Raw genomic sequence first — 20,314 nt, forward strand, 5'->3', positions numbered from 1 at the left:
AGCAGAGGAGACCACTTTGGAGAATTTGGGCTGGTTTTGCAGAGATTCTGTTGCTGTGTTTTGCACAGCAAGGGGACTGCTCCTGCTGCAGCTCCACCTGCTTTAGGAGGCAGTATGGAGTGCAGCCCAGCCCAGCCTCAGCTGTGTAAGGTCCGCAGAGGGCACCTATACCCCAACCCAGCATCAGACAAGTGCTTAGCCAGGACAGGTATAAAAGTCCTTTGGAGGTGGGAGTTCCAGGTATTTCCAACTCCAGGGAAACCTTTGCTCTCAGAGGTGCTAACACCTGAAAAGTGGGCATTGGTACCTGTTGCTTCTGACAAATACCAACACTTAAAAGGGGTTTTGAATGGCCTGAGGCAGCAGTTTGGAAAAGCACAGAGCTGTCGCAGGGGGAACAGGCTGCCCAGCACAGTGGTCTTCAGCAGTGATCCTGCAGCCAAGTGGGGAACATGACAGGGAGAAGCTCCCACTGAGCCCTCTGATGAGGGTCAGTGGCCAGGGCTGCAGTTGTGTGCAATGTGTGTTTGGAGGCTTACCACCCTGCCCCTGGCACGATGCCAGAAGCCTTCACCCTTCTTAAGGTATTTCAGCTAATTTGTTCACTACACAAAGTTCAGATGGCAGGGAGGCCCCAAAGGAATGTACAAAAAAAAAACAAACCCCGATGACCAGATCGGGCTCGGTGACCTAGAACTGACAGGCCAAGGCCATCTACCACTATTCACGGCCACAGGCACAATCATGCAGAGGAAAGAAAGGAAGATTACAGATAACACAGAGCACAGACTCCCCTCTGCACCAGCCATCTCTGCTGTATGACTCTTTGAACTGGGAATGAACAATTCTGCAGTAAAACAGCTGCAAGACCCAGCCCATATAAGCTCTCAGTGCAAAGGGAGACTCTTCCCTCACCTGAAGAAACAAAATTTTAAGTATCCTCTGCACAAACAGCTCCTTTTACCCGGGAAACAGGTAAGTGTTGAGGTTGTCTTTGTCCCTGAGGCCAGGAAGCAGGCAGCCATGCAGATGCCTGCACAACAGGCACTGCTGTCTGCCAGAAGGATGGCAGGAACTGGACAGCAGCCCTCTACCACACACTCATGGGGAAATGTACTCCGAGCAAGCCTCCCCTGCTCACTCTATCTCCATTTCCTATCACTGAATCAGTGGTGACCACCACAGTCCCCCAGGCAGCCCCCAGGCCCTGCAGCCAGGGCAACGTCTCACCTTTTTGCCTCCAGTGACAGCTACTTTATGGAGTTTCCGGTAGCAGTACTTGGCGTAGGTGCTAATGGGCAGACCTGGTGGGAAAGAGGAAATGAGTGGTCAGCCCACAGCACCATGCACCCCCACACTGAAGCCCTTCAGAGAGCTCCAGCAAAGCAGCTCATTCTGGCACGAGCAGCCCCCCGCAATGCACAGCCCACCGCAGCAGGGTGGGACTGCCAAAACTTGCATTGCACCCTGAAGTCTCCCAGTCCCATGGCAGGGAGCGTCAGTGCACGCCAGGGCTTGGGATTAGAAAGATCCATCTCCTGAGTGAAGGCTCCTAGCTCTGCACCTCCCATCCCTGCTCCTGCAGATCTCAGCCTCTCGCACCCAGAGTGCACCTGCCCTACCCTGACTCCACGCATGGCACCCATTCAGCAGTCACAGCCTGGGCACACACACGTGCCTGGGCCCTGGCCTGCTGGGCACAGCCAAAGTTGTTTATTATTCCAGAACTTCGGTTCCTTTGCCAGTGAGAGAGGAGCAGCAGAGAAAGGTGTGTGGGGACAGAGTGGCAGCACCAACAGTGACCTCAGAACGCAAGAAGAGGCATGGGGAGCTGATAGTATCTTATTTCCCAGAGACCTGCAGAAGGCTTTGCAGACCTCCTCACATTCCTGCCTGCAACCTTCTCCAACACAAGCTTGTACCACGCAGCTCAGGCATGCTCTGTGATACAAGGAAAATGGGACACACCGAAGCTTGGGAACTGCACCTCAAAAGCTGCTGCCCTCCACAAGAGCACCTGCTCTGTTTGTATTTGGTTCAGTGTACTCTGAAGGCAAGTGCAAGTCACGATTCACAGAGATAATCCCCCCGTGACACCAAAAGAAATGTTTGCAAAGACAGAGCATTGATTGCTAAGAGAGTTTTTCCAAAACCGTTGGCCTTTTGTTCTTGTTCGAGTAAAACCCAAAACTGCTCACTGAAAGCAGTGAACAGATCTGCCCTATTTGATTCCCTGCCAGGCCCAAAGCTTGCAGCACAGTTCAAATACTTGCGGCTGTGGAAGTCTACATTCTAGTCAGATGCTGTGCATTTTACATCAGCCTTTCACATGGCTTAGGTATGCTGACCGGGAGCTTGGAGGTCTTCAAATCCTCTTAATGCAGAGGGAGGACAAACTGTTCCCAAGCAGAACAATTCCCAGAGGTGGGAGATGTGTTGTCCTCTCAGCCAGCAGATAAATCACAGTCCTTGGCTCCTCTCGATGAAACAAGCACCTCCTGCCTCAATCAATCTCCCTCACAGCTGGAGCAGAGCTTCTCCACACCGCTGGAGCCACACCAGAGGAGGTACAAAAGCATTTCCATCTCCCACGTGTAATGGGAAGGAAAGCCAGTTTTGGGAATTTCTCTCTAGGGAATATCTAAAGCAAAATATTCACTGTAAGCAAAAATCCTGCTAGGCATGACTTACACTGGGAATATCTAAGGATTAAAAGGAAACAAACCAAATGAGATGTCCTGTAATGCTTCACTATCCCAGGTTACAGCTTCTGCTGTCAAATGTGAGACACACCCCGAAGAGAGGTGTCACCCTTCTCAGAGGGGAAGGGGAAGAAGCTGGACTGCGCCTCTGCATCCCAGCAATTTTGCAGGAGACAGCACATTCAAAACTAATAATAAGAAATATTTTTTCACACCGTATTTAGACCATGAAACACATAATCACCCTAAAAGCTTAACAATGTTTGCAAAAGAAACTGGCGTCCTGCAGATTCTGCATGGCTGATGCATGGGCAGCAGTCAGACACATTTGCTTGAAGCCTATTTTGTACTTTCCCAGGAAGCTCCCCAGTCTCAGAAAAAGCCTAAAACCTACATCCAGCACTTTTTGCAGTCAGGCCTCCTGCTCCCATGACAACCATGGGCAGCCTCTGACCCAATGGGGCCTGTTGGGTGAAGCTGACCAAATTTAAGTAAGTGAAAAATAAACTTGCTGCATGCACAAGAGGATGGAGGAGTTACTGTCCACAGACCTGAATGGCCAAAAAAGAGGCAGGAGCCCTGAGGAACAGGGTGAGCAGCACTCATCCCAGAGAGCACAGACCAATGGCTCCCATGCAGCCTCCCTGCGCCAGAGTAGAAGCCATCTACCCCAACACAAGCGCTCCTAGCTCCAAGGCATGTGCAGAGTGGGATGGGTAACAATGGAGAGGGAGACATGGAGAGCCCAGGAGGCACACACTGAGCTGCAGGAAGGAACATGAGGGAGAGCAGCAGAATTTAGCTTTAGCCTCAGCTTCTCCAAACGAGCAACCTGTCCCAACCATCTGCTGCTTTCAGAATGCTCAGCTAGAGACTGACTCCCAGCACTGAGCTCATCACGCATGCTGACACTTCCAAACATGTGGGCCAGGTAATCCCTCCACAGCTCAGCTCCTGCTTCTTGGTGGACAGCAGGGCAGCTTCATCTGCACTACCTGCAAAGGGCTAATCCTGAAGACAATTCTACTTCCGTGAGCACATAACGAATCTGAGAAATCCAAGATGATCTGTTATTCCTTACGGTATCATGGTAGCCTCAGGAGCTCAGGAACAGATGACTACTAACAGCCCACACAGTGAAAAACAGTTTTCAAAGGAAAATATTTCTCCATATGCCAGTCTAGAAACACACGTGGACAGCATCTTAATGAACACCTCCTTTTAGAAAAAGTTAAAATCCAGACCAGACACGTACAGGAACATACATTCTGGAACAGATTTAATGCTTTCCTGCAAAAAAAAAGTCCTAAAAACGCACCAAACAGTGTGGCCATAGAATGCGTCTTTTAGCACTAGAGAAGCTGTTGACTGGATATTCGTCTGATCTACTGCAGCCTTTTGGACCTCAGCCTGGCACAGCCAGAGCAGGTTCTCAGACCAGGATCCCATCTCACTGCACTCTATAGCACAGGGGTAGGTGCTCCTGAGCAGGTAAACTGGGCTTGGCACCAGCAGTGCTGCTCTCCAGGCTTAGATCTGCCCAGGATCCCCCATTTTACAGCACTGCTTTAGCTCCTCTTTCTCACATCACCAGCGTTTCTTTCTACATCCCAGCAATACTTCTCGATCACCATTCGCTATACGGGAAATGCCATGTTCATCAGCCAGACAAGCCAGCAGCCTGCACCTGTCACCAAGATGAGAAACAGATACAGGATGTCATAAAAATTACTATCCTCCTTCAAAAAACTCTTAGCTAACAGCAGGTGAGCAACACCCTAAGGCAGTGTTGGATCATTAACCATCAAGAGACAGACCTCCCTTCTTTGCATTTGTCCCATTTCTTTCTAAACCTCTTTATGCTCTGAACTGTGGAGGCTGGTGGACCAAGAGGGAAAGAACCCACAATACTCTCCAGGACGGAAAACCCCTCAAGCCATAACCACCCTTGTTAGGTAAGGAAAAAAGCTTCTCCCCAGCATGCAGAATCTGTGACATGCAGATTCTACGTATTCCCACTGGCCCTTCCCACTCGCTCCATCCCTGTGCCCTCATCCCACTGGCCCTGGCGTTCTGCCCTGCTCCTCAAGATCCTGATATAAAACCCTGCTTTCCCTGCCTGAGCGGCTCTTCATCCCTGGATCCCTTTGAGAAAGAAGCTCAGTAAAGGCTTTCCTTGGAACCTCACACGAAGACCCCACCTCTCCTTCTGCGTCTCCTGGATCACGGCAGAGCTGAAATCACCCGGTGTGAGCACAGGTGTGCCTCTGCACCCGAGGTGTCTTTTTCAAGATGCTTCTTTGGGAAGGTCATGGCAATCTGAACAATGTGCTAGCCCTTTGGGATTTCATTCTGTGCTTCAGGACAGACCATTCCTGAGCCTGCTGCCCAACACCAAAACCAGGCAGCTTTCAGCTCTGCTATGGCACATAGTGAGAAATTTTCTTCTTGCTTTCCCCAGGTAATTTTAAGTTTCTTTCATCCCATTGACTGTCTTCCCTTTTCCCTCCTCCACATTCAGCTCGCATGTCACCTTCCCTGCCTCACTCATCAGCCTTGAAGGGACCCTCGGCAGGACATACAGAGTGGGCACAGGACAACTACAGCCAAGTGGTGCTTTGCTCTCTGTCCCTTCCCTGCAAGCTCCTGGTCCCTCTTTTGGTTTCTGACCACTTCCTAGCAATGTGTATGTGCTTCTGGAAATTCATATACAAGCTGGAAAACATCTTTCCCTCCTCAAAAAGGCTCAACTGGGACCTCCCCCTGCACTTGCAGTCAGGGACTTCTCCCCCAGGTAAAAAACATTGCTTTTGGTGACACAACATCCTCTGCTGCTTGATCGCTCCGTTTGTCACCCTCACCAGATCCCTCTGCACCCTTCATTTTTATAGCTGTTAACAATTTTCTATCAACACTGAGCTGTCAGCTCATGACTCGTCTCCTTGTACAAATCCAAAGACCAGCTCACATTCCTGTGGGATCAGCAGACAATCCTCCTTCTGAAAACACAGCATTTATTCCTACCCATTATTCTTCTGCCTGCCAACAGGTTATTCATGCATGAAAAGACCTTGAACCACATTTGTATTTCATTTACTCACAGAGAATTAAGCTAGAAGATGAATATTGCAGAGGTTAAGTGTGGGAAACTTCAGAATTCTTTCTTTGGGTATATGTCAAGTGGTAAATATTTACTCACCTATGAGATTCTGGACTAAAACCAATATGTGCACATGTGTGGGGAATCACTGCTTCAACTCAACTTTTCACTCAAAGACTTACATAGATGCCTACTTATCTTCTATTCAGTTCTGACTGAAGTCAGTGCATTTGATTTCCTTATGGATTTCTCTGCTAAACTGATGCTACAGCATCCATAAGCATCTTAGTATTTCAGAGCCACTAAGAAACTTCTCACAACAGCCTTGCAGCTTCAGGTGAATCCTACCCACCCCTCACACATCTGGAAAGCAGAGCTAGTCAAACAGAAGTAGGTGTTCCAGGGAAAAACCTGACCTTTCCAGCCAGCAGCAGAGAGAACCTGGCATGTTCCTGCAAGATTTCCCCTTACTTCAGGTGCAATTCTAAAGTCAGTTTCTAGGAAAAGTTCTCAGAGTTTCAGTCACCATGAAAAAGCTGTTTTGAGCAAGCTGCCAGCCCTGCTGCCTCCTCTGTTGAACCCCTGCAGAACAACTCATAGCCTGGTCCCTGCCAGAGCAGCCTCCTGGGCCAGAAAGACAGACAAGAGTAAACAGCCTCAAGCTGCACCAGGGCACATTTAGATTGGATATAAGAGAAAACTTCTTCATTGCAAGGGTAATTAGGCATTTGAACACAGGCTGCTCAGGGCAGTGGTGGAACCTCCATCTGTGGAAGTACTAAGAAAATGTATGGTTGTGGCACCTGGGGACATGATTTGGTGGTGGCCTTGAGAGTGCTGTGGGAACAGTTGGATTCAATTACTTTAGAGGATTTTTCCAACCTTAATAATTCCATCACTCTATGGAAGGTAACCGTGTGTGTGACCTGTTACCAGAGCCCCAGCTGAGGCCACACAGGCACAGCAGACTTTCAAGGGCTTCCTTCTGGAAAATCTATAAAGTTATCAGTTATCCTGGCATAAAAGGCATAAAAAGTATGCCTTTTTCACAACATTTATATATATATATATATATATATATATATATATATATATATATATATATATATATATATATATATATATATATATATATATATATATATATATATATATTTAAAAATAAAAATGTGTATCAGAGGCAACATAGAAAATCCTGAGTTGGAAGGGACCTACAAAGAGTTTAACTGTTGATTTTTGGTTTTATGTTTTAAAAAAATTTAAATTTAACATTTGTTTTTAGGTAAAAACTACATCTGTTTTCCTAAGCACATCTCCAGCACATGCAATTTAGAATTTAGACACGTAATTGCACAGAACAGCCTGCTCAGCCCACAGGCAGCACGCCCTCTGAACAGAACAATCTCCATGGAGTTGTCTCATAAAGATGTCTTAGACCATCGGAGCACAAGGAAAATGAATTTTCAAAGGCTCAGAATGACCTGAACTCTCCTGGGCTTGAACAGGAAAGAAAAAACACATATCCCTACCAGAAATATAACCCTTCCATGCAATTGCTGGAATCTGCTCTGAATCCCACCAGAGAGATAGAAACAAATAACACTGTTAGTACTTCAACCCAGGGCTGTCCTCAGCCCTACCCTTCATTTGCAGCTGTCTCAAGAAATAGGGTGACACAGGAAAGCCACCATAGGCAGCAGCTCTCTGCTGGGAGGGCTCAGGAATGCAGGAAGCTGGACTCCAGATCTCAGAGATTAAAAACACTGAAGCCACTTGATATAAACTGCTGCCTGAGAGGAATTCACTGGGCTAACTGAAGTTTCCTGAAAGCAATATAAAAAATATTGAATGAACTTTGTATAGTAAGGCTTTAGCCAGATAAAGTGTTATCCTGCAGCCAGCATTTAAACTAAGTCCAGAGGAATGTGCGAGCTCTTGTTCATTCCGCACAGACGCCAGGGCAAGCCCTAGGCTGCAGAGCTCAGAAAGGGTGGGCAAAGGAAACCAATTCTGGAGAGAAAAGGGCAGTGTCCTTCACCAGGTACCAGCACCCTCCAGGAAGAGTCTTGGGTTAGGCAGTGACTTACAAAATCCATTAAAACAACTGAGACAAGTTCTTTTCAACACACTGGCTCATATGGCTTCTAGCACCAGAATATGCTCCAGGAAATGTGGCATGCACAGATCAGAGGAATCAGAGCCCCAGATCTGCATCCAACTTAAAATTCCTCAAACAACTTGCACAATTGTGACTGAAAGGGCCCCCACCTGTCCCAAATGCAGCCCAGCTGCCACTCGCACTGCTGATCCATGTTCTGGTCTAATCTTGAACACCAGCCTGCCACCAGATAAATTTTTCCACCCAAGTCTCGGTATTTAAAGAAATGGTCTGATTTTCAGCAGAGCTCAGCATTGCCGTCTGCCTGAAGTCAGTGCAGACCTCTCTCTCAGCTCCCTGTGCCTTTCCCTACCTTCATCCTCTGTGTTTTGTTTCCTCTTCTTCCTGGATTTTGTGATCTTCTTGTTTTTCAGATCCACAAGCTCCTTGATGTGCTGGGCAACTGAAAATTCAGAAGAGGGTCTCGATTAATAAGGTGGCATATACTAAAATACCAAAATACAGAACTGCCCTTAGATATGGCAGCTGGCCTGACTGCAGCATAAGAAGCTCTGTCAGGGGAAAGGTCCTGCACCACAGCCAGCTCCCAATCAACCTGAATGAGGGGCTCAGAACATCATTCAGCTTCTCCAAATGGCCAAACAGTTGAAAAGTTCATACCTAAATAAACTTGCTGCCTAAACACCAGCAAAAGAACCATCTTCTCAATATCTCAGAGTACTCCTTCTTGTTGCCTGCATTCTGGGCAAAGCACAGCTGGAGGGAATGGTTTTGGACAGAAGTGACAATGGCTGAAAATCTTTATAAAACTCAAACTAGTGCTGCACACCTGTCAGTTCAGTGAAGAAATCCCATTAAGGCTAAAATCATAAAAAAAAGAAGGCAAATATTGCCAGTGTAGCAATTGCCCCTTGGTCCAACCTCTGCTGCCATGCTCATGAGCAGAGGCAGAGGGGTGCTGAGGCAGAACTCCTGTAGCCACCCTGGAGACCTGGGGGGGGCTTCAAACACAGCAGGTCCCCAGAGGATCAAGAGGAAAATAGGTGTCTGGTTTCTGGCCTGAGATTGGACAAGACACAGTGAGTGTGGCTGAAATAGTGGAAATAACCCAATAAATACCAGTTAATACTCTCCAGGCTGGTACTTCGCTTCTTTCTTTTTTTCACACTGATCCCCCCCCCACCCCTCCCCCCCAACCGGATGCTATAGCAATTTAAAATTGGGATAATAACGGAATATAAGCTGGGTTGGTCCCCAAACTTATGAAAGACAGATAAATTGCATCTCTTCACACTAAAAGCCTGTGCTCTTCAGGATCCCCAAACAGCCAAGGTCTGTTCTCAGTGTCTGCAATGGCTCCCTTAAAAACTTAGGGACTAAGGGACTAGGGACTAACAATCCATTTTTTTGCCAGCTTCAAGGAACTTAAAAGTAAATTATGTCATCAGAGAACCCAGAAAAGCTCTGCATTTGGAGGGTCAGTGCTGACAGGTGAGGTAAGCAGTCTGGGGCTCACATTTTTTTGCCAGACACAAGCTGGTGGCAGCTGCGCCCCACCAATGAAAGGTGAACTCAGACAACACACTGTGCTCTCACTGACAGAGCCCGTAGCACTAGCTGGGGACTACCGGTACTTTTCAAACCCAGACAACCTTGGCTATGTGGCACAACCCACCAAGATGCTGCTTCATACAGAGGAGGTGCATGAGGCACTTACTCTTTTCATCATTGTCAAGGTGGCGGTAAATGTAACCTTCCAGGTAAGACTGAAATTTGGGTGATGGGGAAAAAAAGGCCAGACTGATGGCCATCAGTTCCCAGCCCCATGTCAGGCTTCGGTAGCACATGTTATCTGTTGTCTGCCGGATCAGCTGTATGTAGAGCTCATCCCGCAAGCCTTGCATGCTCCAGCACTTGGTGACCGCGACCAATGCCACGTGATTGCGGTCCATGCGAGTCTGACGATCTCCCATGTAGCTCTGCACCAGTTTGAACATCTCACATGCCTCTTTTTTGATGGCCCGGTTGCTGGTGATGAGCATTGGCTTTTTAATGGAGCCACCATTCCAGGACAGCATGTTGGAGATGGAGATCCTCCGGCGGAAGATGCCTTGCGTGTGCATGTTCAGGTTTTTGGAAGCCCAATCCACCATGCTGCTCTGAGAGATGGGCTTCCGTAGAGTGTTGTAAGGGAAATGGCATCCCACACAGCCACCACGCTGGCTGCTGCCCTCCTGCTTGGGCTCCAGCTCTATGATCTCAGGCTGCAAAGAAGAACAGACGTTAAAAGCAGCTTAGGTAACTCCTTACCTGGCTAGGAAAATTATCCACAGGGAGACATGAAGCTGCCAGCAACTGCACAGTGGTGAATCTGTACAAACATGACTAGGTACATGGAGAATTGGTGGATAACACCTGCAGTTCTGAAAGAGCCTGGCTGGCACAGCCACACACTAATGCTGTCCCTAAGGGAAGAGCTGGGACATGCAGCAACAGGGCTGAGTAAACTCAACTGTCGCTGAGTTTATGGGGATAGACAGGAGGTGAGCTGATTTCCGGAGCAGCAGCACAGCTCTGCGACACCAAGCACACAGGAAGGAACCAAGTATCTCTGCACTCCTCAGTTCAAGGGGAGCTCCAGGAGCACAGGAGGAGGGTGGGACACTGGTCTACAGTTAACCCCAAAATACACGTTAGTTCTTAGTTTAGAGCAAGTCAGTGTCCCCTTCTTAGTATAGAGGAACTCCTGAATTCAGGACAGAGGCTTCTGCAGTCCAACCCTTTCCCATCTCACACCCCACATCTCTGCATGCGGATGATGGGATTAGCTGCTCTGAGCTCCTCATCACACTCCACCCCTCACTGCCAGCCTGGGGCACAATAATCTCTCCTGGTTTTTTACTTTGTTCTTTTTATTCCTTGAGTTACTCCTCTATCTCCTCACCCGTAGCAGACACTGAGATGGCTAAGGCCCCGTGGAGGATGTAAGCCTGAGAAGGAAATGCTGAGTCAGAATAGCTAAGCCTGGAGTCTTCACTTAGGTCCTCTGGCCTAGCTTATCTCTCTGTGACCCTATAGGCTAGTTTTCCCTAACCCTTACAATTGGTCAGTTTTCAATCCCCCCTAACCCTATATAGGAAGCCACCCTGGCCCATTCTGGGTAGAAGAGCTGCCATCAGAACCGTTCGCGAACCCCCTGCAAATAAACCATCGTGGAATCTCCGAGGCTGCCTTCTCCTCTCTCTCCGTCTGCTCTGTGGAAGCCACTGAGGCCGCATCTTAGCGAGCAAAGAGCTGAAATTATAAAAGAGCTGAAAATCACTAAGAGCTGATAATCACTGAGCTCGCTAAGATGTCAGGCTTGGGGCACTTAGGGTTTGGACTCAGCCTGCGGAAGGCTGAGCTGCCTGGCCTGAGATTGCTCGCCTGAGGAACCCTGGACCCGTCTCGCTATCCAGCTAGAAGAGGCCCAGTGGCGGTACACACTCACCCTCTGAATTCACTCAACACACTGACTAAAAATTCCCACCTGCAGTTCTCTGCCATCTCAACATCCTTGGTTCCTTCATACCACCTTACCTGCCTGGAGTTGGTTTTCCTTTTATCACCCTACCTGCTCCTTCAGTATGTTCCTTCTGAGGAGTCGCCTCCTCATACTATCTTGAGGTTCAGGAGGCTCTGGGTTCTCTCCTCTGCTCTCTCTGAGGCTTCTCTCTCACATCTCATTCACAGCCACCTCTGCTTAGCCTGTCCCAGAACTTTTGCCCACCCTCCTCCAATACTGAGTTTTCTTATTTTCCAATTTTCCTCTCTATCATACAAGCTCAGCACAAGACATCACTGCTCACTCAAGCCACTTGATGTTATTTTCAGGTGAGGCAGTGATTTTGCTGCCATATTTTCTGCAACTTCCTCCCTTCCTTACTTGACTCGAGTATTTCTATGAATTTTTTTTTAAATGACTCTTTTTGCCTCTACCACAACATCCATCTCCTTTAACCTTCTGCTTCTCCATATTACCACATATGAATTATTTTTCTTCACTTTCAAGGACATTCACAGCCTATCCCCAACCCACCATCTCTTGTGCATAATCAAGTTTCAGCTCTCCCTGTCAATGTAACAGGGTGTAACACAGCCAGAAGACTGAAGAGCAGTTTCCTACCAAGTCTAAAGAGGCTATGAAATGAAATTGCTGAACTATTAATAGTAACATATAAGTCATGTAAACCTGACGTGCCTCTGTGCCTGAAAAGTGGGAAATGCGGGAACATGATATCAGTTTTCCAAAAGGTTTCAGATGAAAGCAAGGCATTTATTGATCCAAAATGGCAATAAAGAGAACACATACAGATAAATCTGACAGAGCGGAGAGGTGTCAGCCTGGCTTTCAAAGAAAAATTACACCTCACAGGTCTGCTGGAGTAACCTGGAATAGTCAAGGAGCTTCCCCAAGTTTCTTCATGAAAGACTGTACCAGCAAACAGGAGAAAAACTAGAAAAAAGGAAGAAGCCATTTTTCAGCATGGAGGATGATTATCAGCTCTGCCTTATCAAATTGATGTCGAGACCCTGGTTGTTCAAAATGGGAGCAAAGAGTGAGCAGAGAGAAAAAAGGGAAAAAGCTTCAGGAGATATAAAACTATCTACAAAGAACCTAAATCTGAACTTAAACCAGGAAGCAGGACATTCCTTTGAATCCAAGTAGGAAAAAAGATGGCAAAATAATGCTGCAGAAGTGCTGTGTTAGAGAGAAAACTAGTCCCCTTGTGCAGGCATACTAATGGGGCTTTAAAATAGCTATTTCCAACAAGATGCTAGAGCCACTGACACCGATTTTCTAAATACTGCTATTCCATGTTCAGGAATTGGGAAGGAGAATAGCATATGAGGAGCCATTTGAAAAAGGAGAGAGAGAAAAAGAGGAATTGCTGTCATGTGGCTATGCAAATCTTGATGCTGTACCAAACAACTCAGACCATCCAGTAAAGAAAGTACGTATGAGGGAAGACATGAGTGACAGTAACATGATCAGGCAAGCACATTTACCCAAATAACAGAGCAGAGCTACCCACAGTGCTGAGGCGTTGCTGGACATGAGCCCCATCCCACAATTCTCCTTCCTCTCAAGCCACTGGCCTCCAACAGGGTTTCCATGAGCAAAGCTGTGAAGCTTTATGACCTGTTTGCTATTCAGCAGGAACAGACGTGTCTTGCCTGCAGCACACCCCTGGAATTAAACCCTCCCAGAAGCAAGCTCTGTATGATGAGTCTAGCAAGTCTAGCAAAGAAAAAAAAAAATTAATATGGCACAGATGGGGAGGTACCTGTGAGGAATGGCGTGTGGTGCCTGATGAAGCCAAGCTTGTCTGGCTGGTGACATTCTTTTCTAAAGAATCTATTTTCTCAAAAGTTCTCTTCTGCCTCATTGTGTCCTGTGGAGCAGCCACACTGCTGGGAAAGAATTCCCTAATCTCCAGGTCCTGTCTGTACAGAGACCTGTTGCTGGCTGTGATATCATCCCTGGAGCTCTGGCTGATGGATTTTTTCAAGTGGTCAGACTGAAACCTGACCTTGCTGCTCTCTGCTGGAACACCATTCTCCAGGCTCTCAGCATCCAGGCTGGCTTTGCTTCCCCTGCAAGCTGCTGACCTGCCCACCACAGCACGCATCTCAGCGATCACTTTATCATTCAGAGCTGTGAGCTCACTGCTGCTGCCCACAGAGCCAGGTCTTGCTTGACCTGCTCCTTGCCTCCTTCCTTTCCTTTTTCTCAAGCTTGGAGAAGGGCCAGTTGAATAACCAGAATCCTGATGCCCAGTTGGGTACTCCTGAGTCTGCAGGCTGTTTTGCCGACTGTGGTGCAGTTCCATGTTCTTGAGGACATTGGCTTCCAAGATCCTCCAAGACTCCTTGAAGCTGTCCTTTGAAGCAAGCTGACCAGGCAGTTTAGTGGAGGTATCCGTTGTAGCAGCAGAAGAGTGGGAGAGTTTGGCAGATTGGTCAACATTGACCATATGTTTTATATATTCTCTGCCAGCTGGGCTGTATTCAGTGGAAGAGGGATTTCTTGCATGCTTCTTTGCGGCTTGCTGTTGTTGCATACTGGGATGCTGCAATAATTTGGTTGGTTGCAGCTGCTTTTTTAAGCTATTGCTTGGTGACCTTGGTGGAGACATCCTACTCACACAAATATTTTCAGTGTCCATATCTACTGGTGGCTCATCATAAATTGGCAACTCTAAAGATGGCTCATCATATATAGGTGCAGGAGAGGCATATGTGGGGGATGCAGGCTGGGGGGTTCCTGTCCGGCTTCTTGGAGGTGTTTGAGAAGTAGGGCCATTCATCATCACCAGGCAAAACCCACCACCCTCCGTCTTTTTGATCTGCACAGACTGCTTTGTTTCTCCAGCAGGCATTTGCTTTGTGGCTCCAGGGCTGTGGGATGTGGATTGAGGCTGAGCATATATAGCTGGTTTGGGAAGAGATTTTGGGCTGTTGGGCTTTGGAGTACCCTGCAGCTGAAGAGAACTGTTTGAAAAGTTCTGCATCTGCCTCAAACTGTTCACTTTGACCAACATGGCTGCTTTTGTGCCTGGCAGAGGCTGCCAGTGGGTAGGAGTCTCCCTAAAAGAAGAAAGATACAAATACACAGAATTATTTAGGAATTAAATTTTCTGAAGTACCTTCTACGTCTACCCAAATACCAAATTGTTAGTCTCAAAGTGCCTGAAAAGTCCCCTGAAGTACCTGCCTTCAGATTATCCAACCAGTGATGACAGTCCTTCCAGACCATGCTGTTTTTTTATATAAGTTTCCAGATGTGCATTTATTTTGTAGAAAAACCCCTCAGTTCTATGGGAGGTATATGGGGGTGGCCATTCTCCGCTCACAGCTTACATTCCCACATAACCTGCCACGCCTCCACCCAATCTTGTCCAGATGGACTTGGATCTGGTACCCTTGGCCACACCAACTGGCCCTGCTCAGCTCTCACGGCTGTGAAACCCTCCTCTGCCGGGAGTATCACCTCTGATCCTGGTACTCGGATCCACCACAACCCAACACGCCCACGGCAACACCCCAGCTCCCAGGATGTATTCTACAGTATAGCAACAACAAACTGCTGTGACCACAGCCAGTCTGTGTTTGTGAGCTCCGAAGAAAAAGGAATAGAAAGGGTATTAAACCGCCTTAGCTTCCAGGTTTTCCAAGGCATCACAGTACCCAGGAAGGTCCACTTGAATCGTGCCCTACCTCCATTTGAATTGTGCCCTACCTCCATGTATCTGCTACCAGCCATCACTGGGTAAGTCCTGACGGCGTACTGCATGTGTTCCATCTGAGACAGGAGATGTTCCCCTAACACCTTCATTGCTTTTCTGCTGTTTGTACCTTGACCTTGCTCCCCACTGCACACCGCTGACCTATGGCCTCTGTGCTGGCAGACACACCCACTTCTGCTGCATGTCCAGACGTGCCCTGCACCATGTTTGGCTCTCTTGTGCCTTCCCTGCCAAATCCCAAGGTATCTGGACACCAGCCCTCTTGCTCTGCTCCTGCTCTCCAGAGCCCTTTCACCTGGCCAGGTGCCAGCCTCCTCCTTCAGTACAGCTTCCCTGGGGTATTCTGCCTGTCCTTCCCCCATGGTTATCTTGCCAGTGCATTTGCACACCCGCTGCTCTCCCCACACCTGCCCCCACATCACAGTGGGTGTCCTATTTCACCTGGTGCACTCTGGTCACCTTCCCCACATCCTCTGTCCAACACCTAACGTCTCACATCTGTTCCAAATCACTGCCCTCCTAAAGAGGTGGTGTGCTCCTTCCCCATCCACTGGTTACTATATTTTTGGCAAAACATGCTCTCTGTTGGCAATGTGTCATGAATCCCATCTTGACACAATGGCACCATGAGTGGCACAGACGAGGCTGGCACCGCCCTGTCATAGGCGCAGTGCCTGACCCATGGCCAGGGTCCAAAGGCCTCACGACACTGATCACACTTGCTGCACCTCCATCTTCGCAGGGCTGGCTCCTTTCCTGCAACAGAGTCCCTGCAGCTCTCTTGTGCAACTACCCAGGTGTGGCCAGAGAAGGTTGAGAAAGGGCTGTCTTCCTCTGCTTTGAACCCTGGGGCCCCCCTTGCCCTGGGACCTCTTATGTATCTCCCACTGAGGCGCCAAGGACTTTATTTTAAGGGAGCTCCCGACACTACTTAAGATGGTGATGCAACTGCCACGAGGAAGGCCTGTCTCCCAGCCTCCACCTTAATTCTCTTCACAGCACTGCAGCCCAGTGCTGACCTAAGCCCTATGCCAAGAGCAGCTTGGGAAATACAAATTTGAGATTTTCTCTCAATCTGCCCAAGCCACCATCTAGCATAGCCGCTACTCTCCCACTCCTGTTTAGCCCTCAGTGGTTTGTGCTTCTTCCTGGGGCAGAATACCTAATGCAGGGGTCGAGCGCCAGAGGTGTGGTAAAAGCAGCATGAGGGTGGCATTCATGAGGACACCCAGCTCCACAACCCACCAGGTATCCCTCCCTGGGGGACATGGCCTGCTTTTTGCATCAGGGCATCTCCCCTGTGCACAGACAAGCTCCAGTCTCAATCCCAAGCCTTGCTGAAGACCAGGGCCTTCCTCAAAGAGTGCGTGGACTAATAGGAAGAACCAGAACAGCAACACTTCACAGGCTTTTAAATGAGGATTTCTGACACCTCCATGGCAGTATCAATGAGAGAGACTTTGCCAGTCTCTCGTTTCATGGCACAGAAGAGAGACTGGCAAAGGACAGAACAATCCACAGGCTCCTGACTCAGCAGGCAGGCCACAAGTGTGTGACTGGGACACATTTCAGCTCAACCCTACATCAACCATCATTGCATCTGGAACAGCATTACCCAGTTGTTGAGTTGCAGAGGGATAGCCCGGAACTGCAGATTTGTCCCACTGCCTTACAAGACCTCCAGTTATGGCAGGGCTGGAAAATAACCCTGTGCTCTCTGGAAAGGTGCTGGACGCCCACATTCCACAAGCCACCTCCTGAAGTTTTTCCTCTCCCTGATGTGCAGCATTGCAGGCCCAGCCAGCTGTGCACATCTGAACCATCCACTGAGCCAAGGCTTGGTAGACCCACCTCAGCCAGACACAGCATGACCAGATTTGTGCCCCCTGTCCAGGCTCAGCACACACTGGTACTGTCTGGCACCAGAAAATCAAGTGACCAGGAACTCAGCCTGAAGCTCTGCCACCTCCTTGTTCATCTCTGAGCCACAGGAAGGAGCCTCTCCCTGTCCACACAGCAGCCACTGGCACCACCCCCTGCCCCATCTGCCCTAATTCACACGCACGGAGTAGCACTGGGAACATCCCTGTTGGTCACTGCTCAGGTGTGGGCCTGGGAATCTGCAGAACACCACCAACCTGCCCGTCAAGAGATTGGTTCCTGCTCCAGCATGGCATTATAACTTTTAGGGCCCTATGGGACCTCAGCTGGCAACAACCTCTGCCCCTCCATCTTGATAAAGAGCACAGCCCAGATTTTAGTCCTCAGATAAGTGATGAGAGATTTGATCTGAAAAAGAAAAGAGGATACTGTGCTCATAGCCTCCTGCAGAGGCAAGCTACCTACCTGTGAGCCCCAGCAAGCCGGAGGGCAAAAGGCACTCCATAGCACAACAGCTCCTCAGTGCCCAGAGTCCCTTCATCAGGGACATCCCTCACCTTGGGCCTGCCCAGGACAGGATGTGCTGGGCCTTTAGCACAGACTTGGCCACATGGTTGGGACACGATGGAGAGCAGCAGGAGCTCTGCACTGGTACAGGACTCTCTCTGCACCTGCCCTGAGCTCAGCTGGCAGGACAGCAAGACAAATTAGACTGATAGCTACAGCAAGGCAATGAAGTGGCTCTGCCACAAGCAGCAAGCCTCCCTGCAGCAGGATTTAGGACTTGCAGTCCATGCCCCAACATGCTCCCTCTTTCAGGCCGACGTGCACACGTTGGGAGCCAGCCTGCTCCAGACCGCTGCAACCCCCTGGAGCTGGCAGAGCCCACCCACTGACACTGCTGCTTTTGGAGGAAAAGCAGAAACACGTGGGATTGCCACAGCTAGGCTACCATGGACACTGGTAAGAGGCAAAGCACCTGGATGCCCTGCAGAGGTCAGGGGAAACTGGGAAGCTGTGCCACTCCCATGTCAACTAGTGCCACCATGTTCCCCCACCCAGGAATGTGATGGTGAAGGGAAACTACTGAATGTATACAATACCCCATCAGTCTCATCATGGACACATCATGCCATTTCCAGCCTCCCTAGCTGCCAGAGATGAGAGGAAAGAAGCACCATCACAGAAAAGACAAAGCTGTTTTGAAAAGGCCATTTCCAAAGCCATGAATGATTTCTTGGGGCCATGTCTGGATACACCTTCCTTCAACTCCATCCCCAGACTGCTGGAAAGACCAAGCAGAAGAGAACAGGGACTTCCTGATTTCCCAGCATGAAGATTCAGTCTTGTCCTTGTGAAAGCCATGACATAAAGCAAAGCCAGTGGTGGAGAAGTGTCCAAATGCAACGTCCCAGCTGAGCTCTTCAGCCAACAGCAGCAGATACTCCGATGAATCCCCTGGGACTGTTCCTGTGAGGAATGCTTTCAAGTAGCTCCAATATAAAGGCCTCAACTTGGCACTGATTTTCCCAGCCTGCACCCAGCTCCAACAGGCCCAGCATGTCTAGTAGCTCTTCCCAGGCTCCAGATCTCCAATGTTTGTTTTTCTCCTTCCCAGAAGCCTGGAGGAAAGGCCCTGTACCTTAGCTCTGCCTTTTCTAGTAGTTGTTTTCCTGGTGCTGTGACAAAGGTGAGCGAACAGGGCTGCTTGTATTCCAGCAGTACTGCTGCTCTGCCCCTAATTCCCACACTAGAGGCAGGGATACAACCTGTCCTAACCAAAAACTCTGCAGAGTTGTGCAAAGAACATTGTGTTTGCATATCCTACCCCAAGGCCAACTGCACAGGCAGGAAACAAACCTGTACTAAGGATTCTGATGGTCTTTTTTGCTTGATTATGAAAACTTAACAGTTGCATTATTTTGCTGTGCCTTGAGATTCATGAGCCCATGATGAAACAAACCAGACTTGGAAGAAGCAGAGGTATTTTTACAGCCACCTAATTACACATTCTCTCTCACTCCTCTTCCAGCACATATTCCTGGCACTGTAAGACCAAGCCCCTGCTCCTTCCCAGTCAAGGATGCTGAGCTTGGGAAGGGCGGGTGAGGAGGGGATAGGTAGCACAACCTACTGCCCATGCAGAAAGGACCCTCACCTTCCTCTTCTGGGGGACAGATTGTTCCTAGAGAAGGTGGCTTTCTTACAGAGGATTTTAAAATAGCCTGTTATCTCAAAGAGAACCTCAGAAACCACACTCTGAAACTCCCAGTGCTGACCTTAGGAGAAACAGGGGAAGAGGAGTAAAGGGGCTGGTTCTGCATGGATAGCAGGGCTGGGGACAGCAGAGCCTGCTCACAGTCCTGACCTGCAGTGTGCTGAAATGCTGCAGACCAGCACACAGCCTCCCAGAAAGACTGCCTTCTTCAGGCCTTGGCACTCCACCAAGCCCTTTTTCACCCTGGAGCTCCAGCAAAGCTCACCATGTCTGCAGTGGCTCAGGGTACACTTCCAAAATGCTGTATTCAACCCCAGGCTGGTCTCACAGTCCCCAAGGGAGCACATCCATCCTTTGCAGAGCTTTCCAGTGTGTGAAAGGATAATTTGGCCATCATTTCCCCTGAAGAGAGTCTATCTTGCTCCCTAACAGGATTGTAAGAGCTCAGGGTGAGTCTGGAGCTATGAAGCAAGTGCTGTTTGCTGTCCTTGTCCAGCAAGGGAGAAGAAGAGCCAGCACTGGGCTGGGCAGCCAGAGAGAGCACAGAAAGGCACGAGTGGCAGAAAGACAACGTGGGAGCAAAAGCATGGGCAGAGGAGCTTCCCCAGAAGGCTCCAGAGATGGTCAGTGGCACCAGTGTCTTACCCCACAGCAAGAAACTGCCATTTTCCCTAGGAGGTCTACCCTCCTGTACTACCTGGGGAGGCCAAAGGCTGATGTATAGAGAAGTCTGCTCCAAGTCACTGCAAGAGCTGGAAGAGCAGCAACAAGCTGTGGGGCAGTGAGGGAGGCGTGGCATGGGCATAGAGACACAGGGAACAGACAGCAAGGTTTGTAGAGCTTCTTTGTTCTTCTTGAGGCTGCTGAGGTGTTTCACAGCACTGAAATGTGGCAGGGGGCACAACAAATTCTGCAGTGCTGATATAAGGCATAAGAGAGGAAAGGTGGTAAAATCCAGTTTACTAAAAGAAAAAAAAACTCGACCACAAAGTGTAACTAAAACCA

General features: G+C 48.9%; 1 protein-coding gene across 1 annotated transcript in view; it reads right to left on the reverse strand.

Moving 5' to 3' along the window:
* The window catches only part of LOC311160830 (rho GTPase-activating protein 39-like), a 55,203-nt gene that overhangs the window by 4,661 nt on the left and 30,228 nt on the right, over positions 1 to 20,314 (reverse strand). Inside the window, exons 3-6 of the mRNA XM_084217928.1 lie at positions 13,249 to 14,551; positions 9,639 to 10,185; positions 8,274 to 8,363; positions 1,231 to 1,304 (exon numbers count right to left, since the gene is read on the reverse strand). Coding sequence (XP_084074054.1) covers positions 1,231 to 1,304; positions 8,274 to 8,363; positions 9,639 to 10,185; positions 13,249 to 14,551 — 2,014 coding nt within the window. The remainder of the gene's footprint in view (positions 1 to 1,230; positions 1,305 to 8,273; positions 8,364 to 9,638; positions 10,186 to 13,248; positions 14,552 to 20,314) is intronic.

Source organism: Fringilla coelebs (assembly GCF_963513975.1).
Source record: "Fringilla coelebs genome assembly, chromosome: 18".
NCBI lineage: Eukaryota > Metazoa > Chordata > Aves > Passeriformes > Fringillidae > Fringilla > Fringilla coelebs.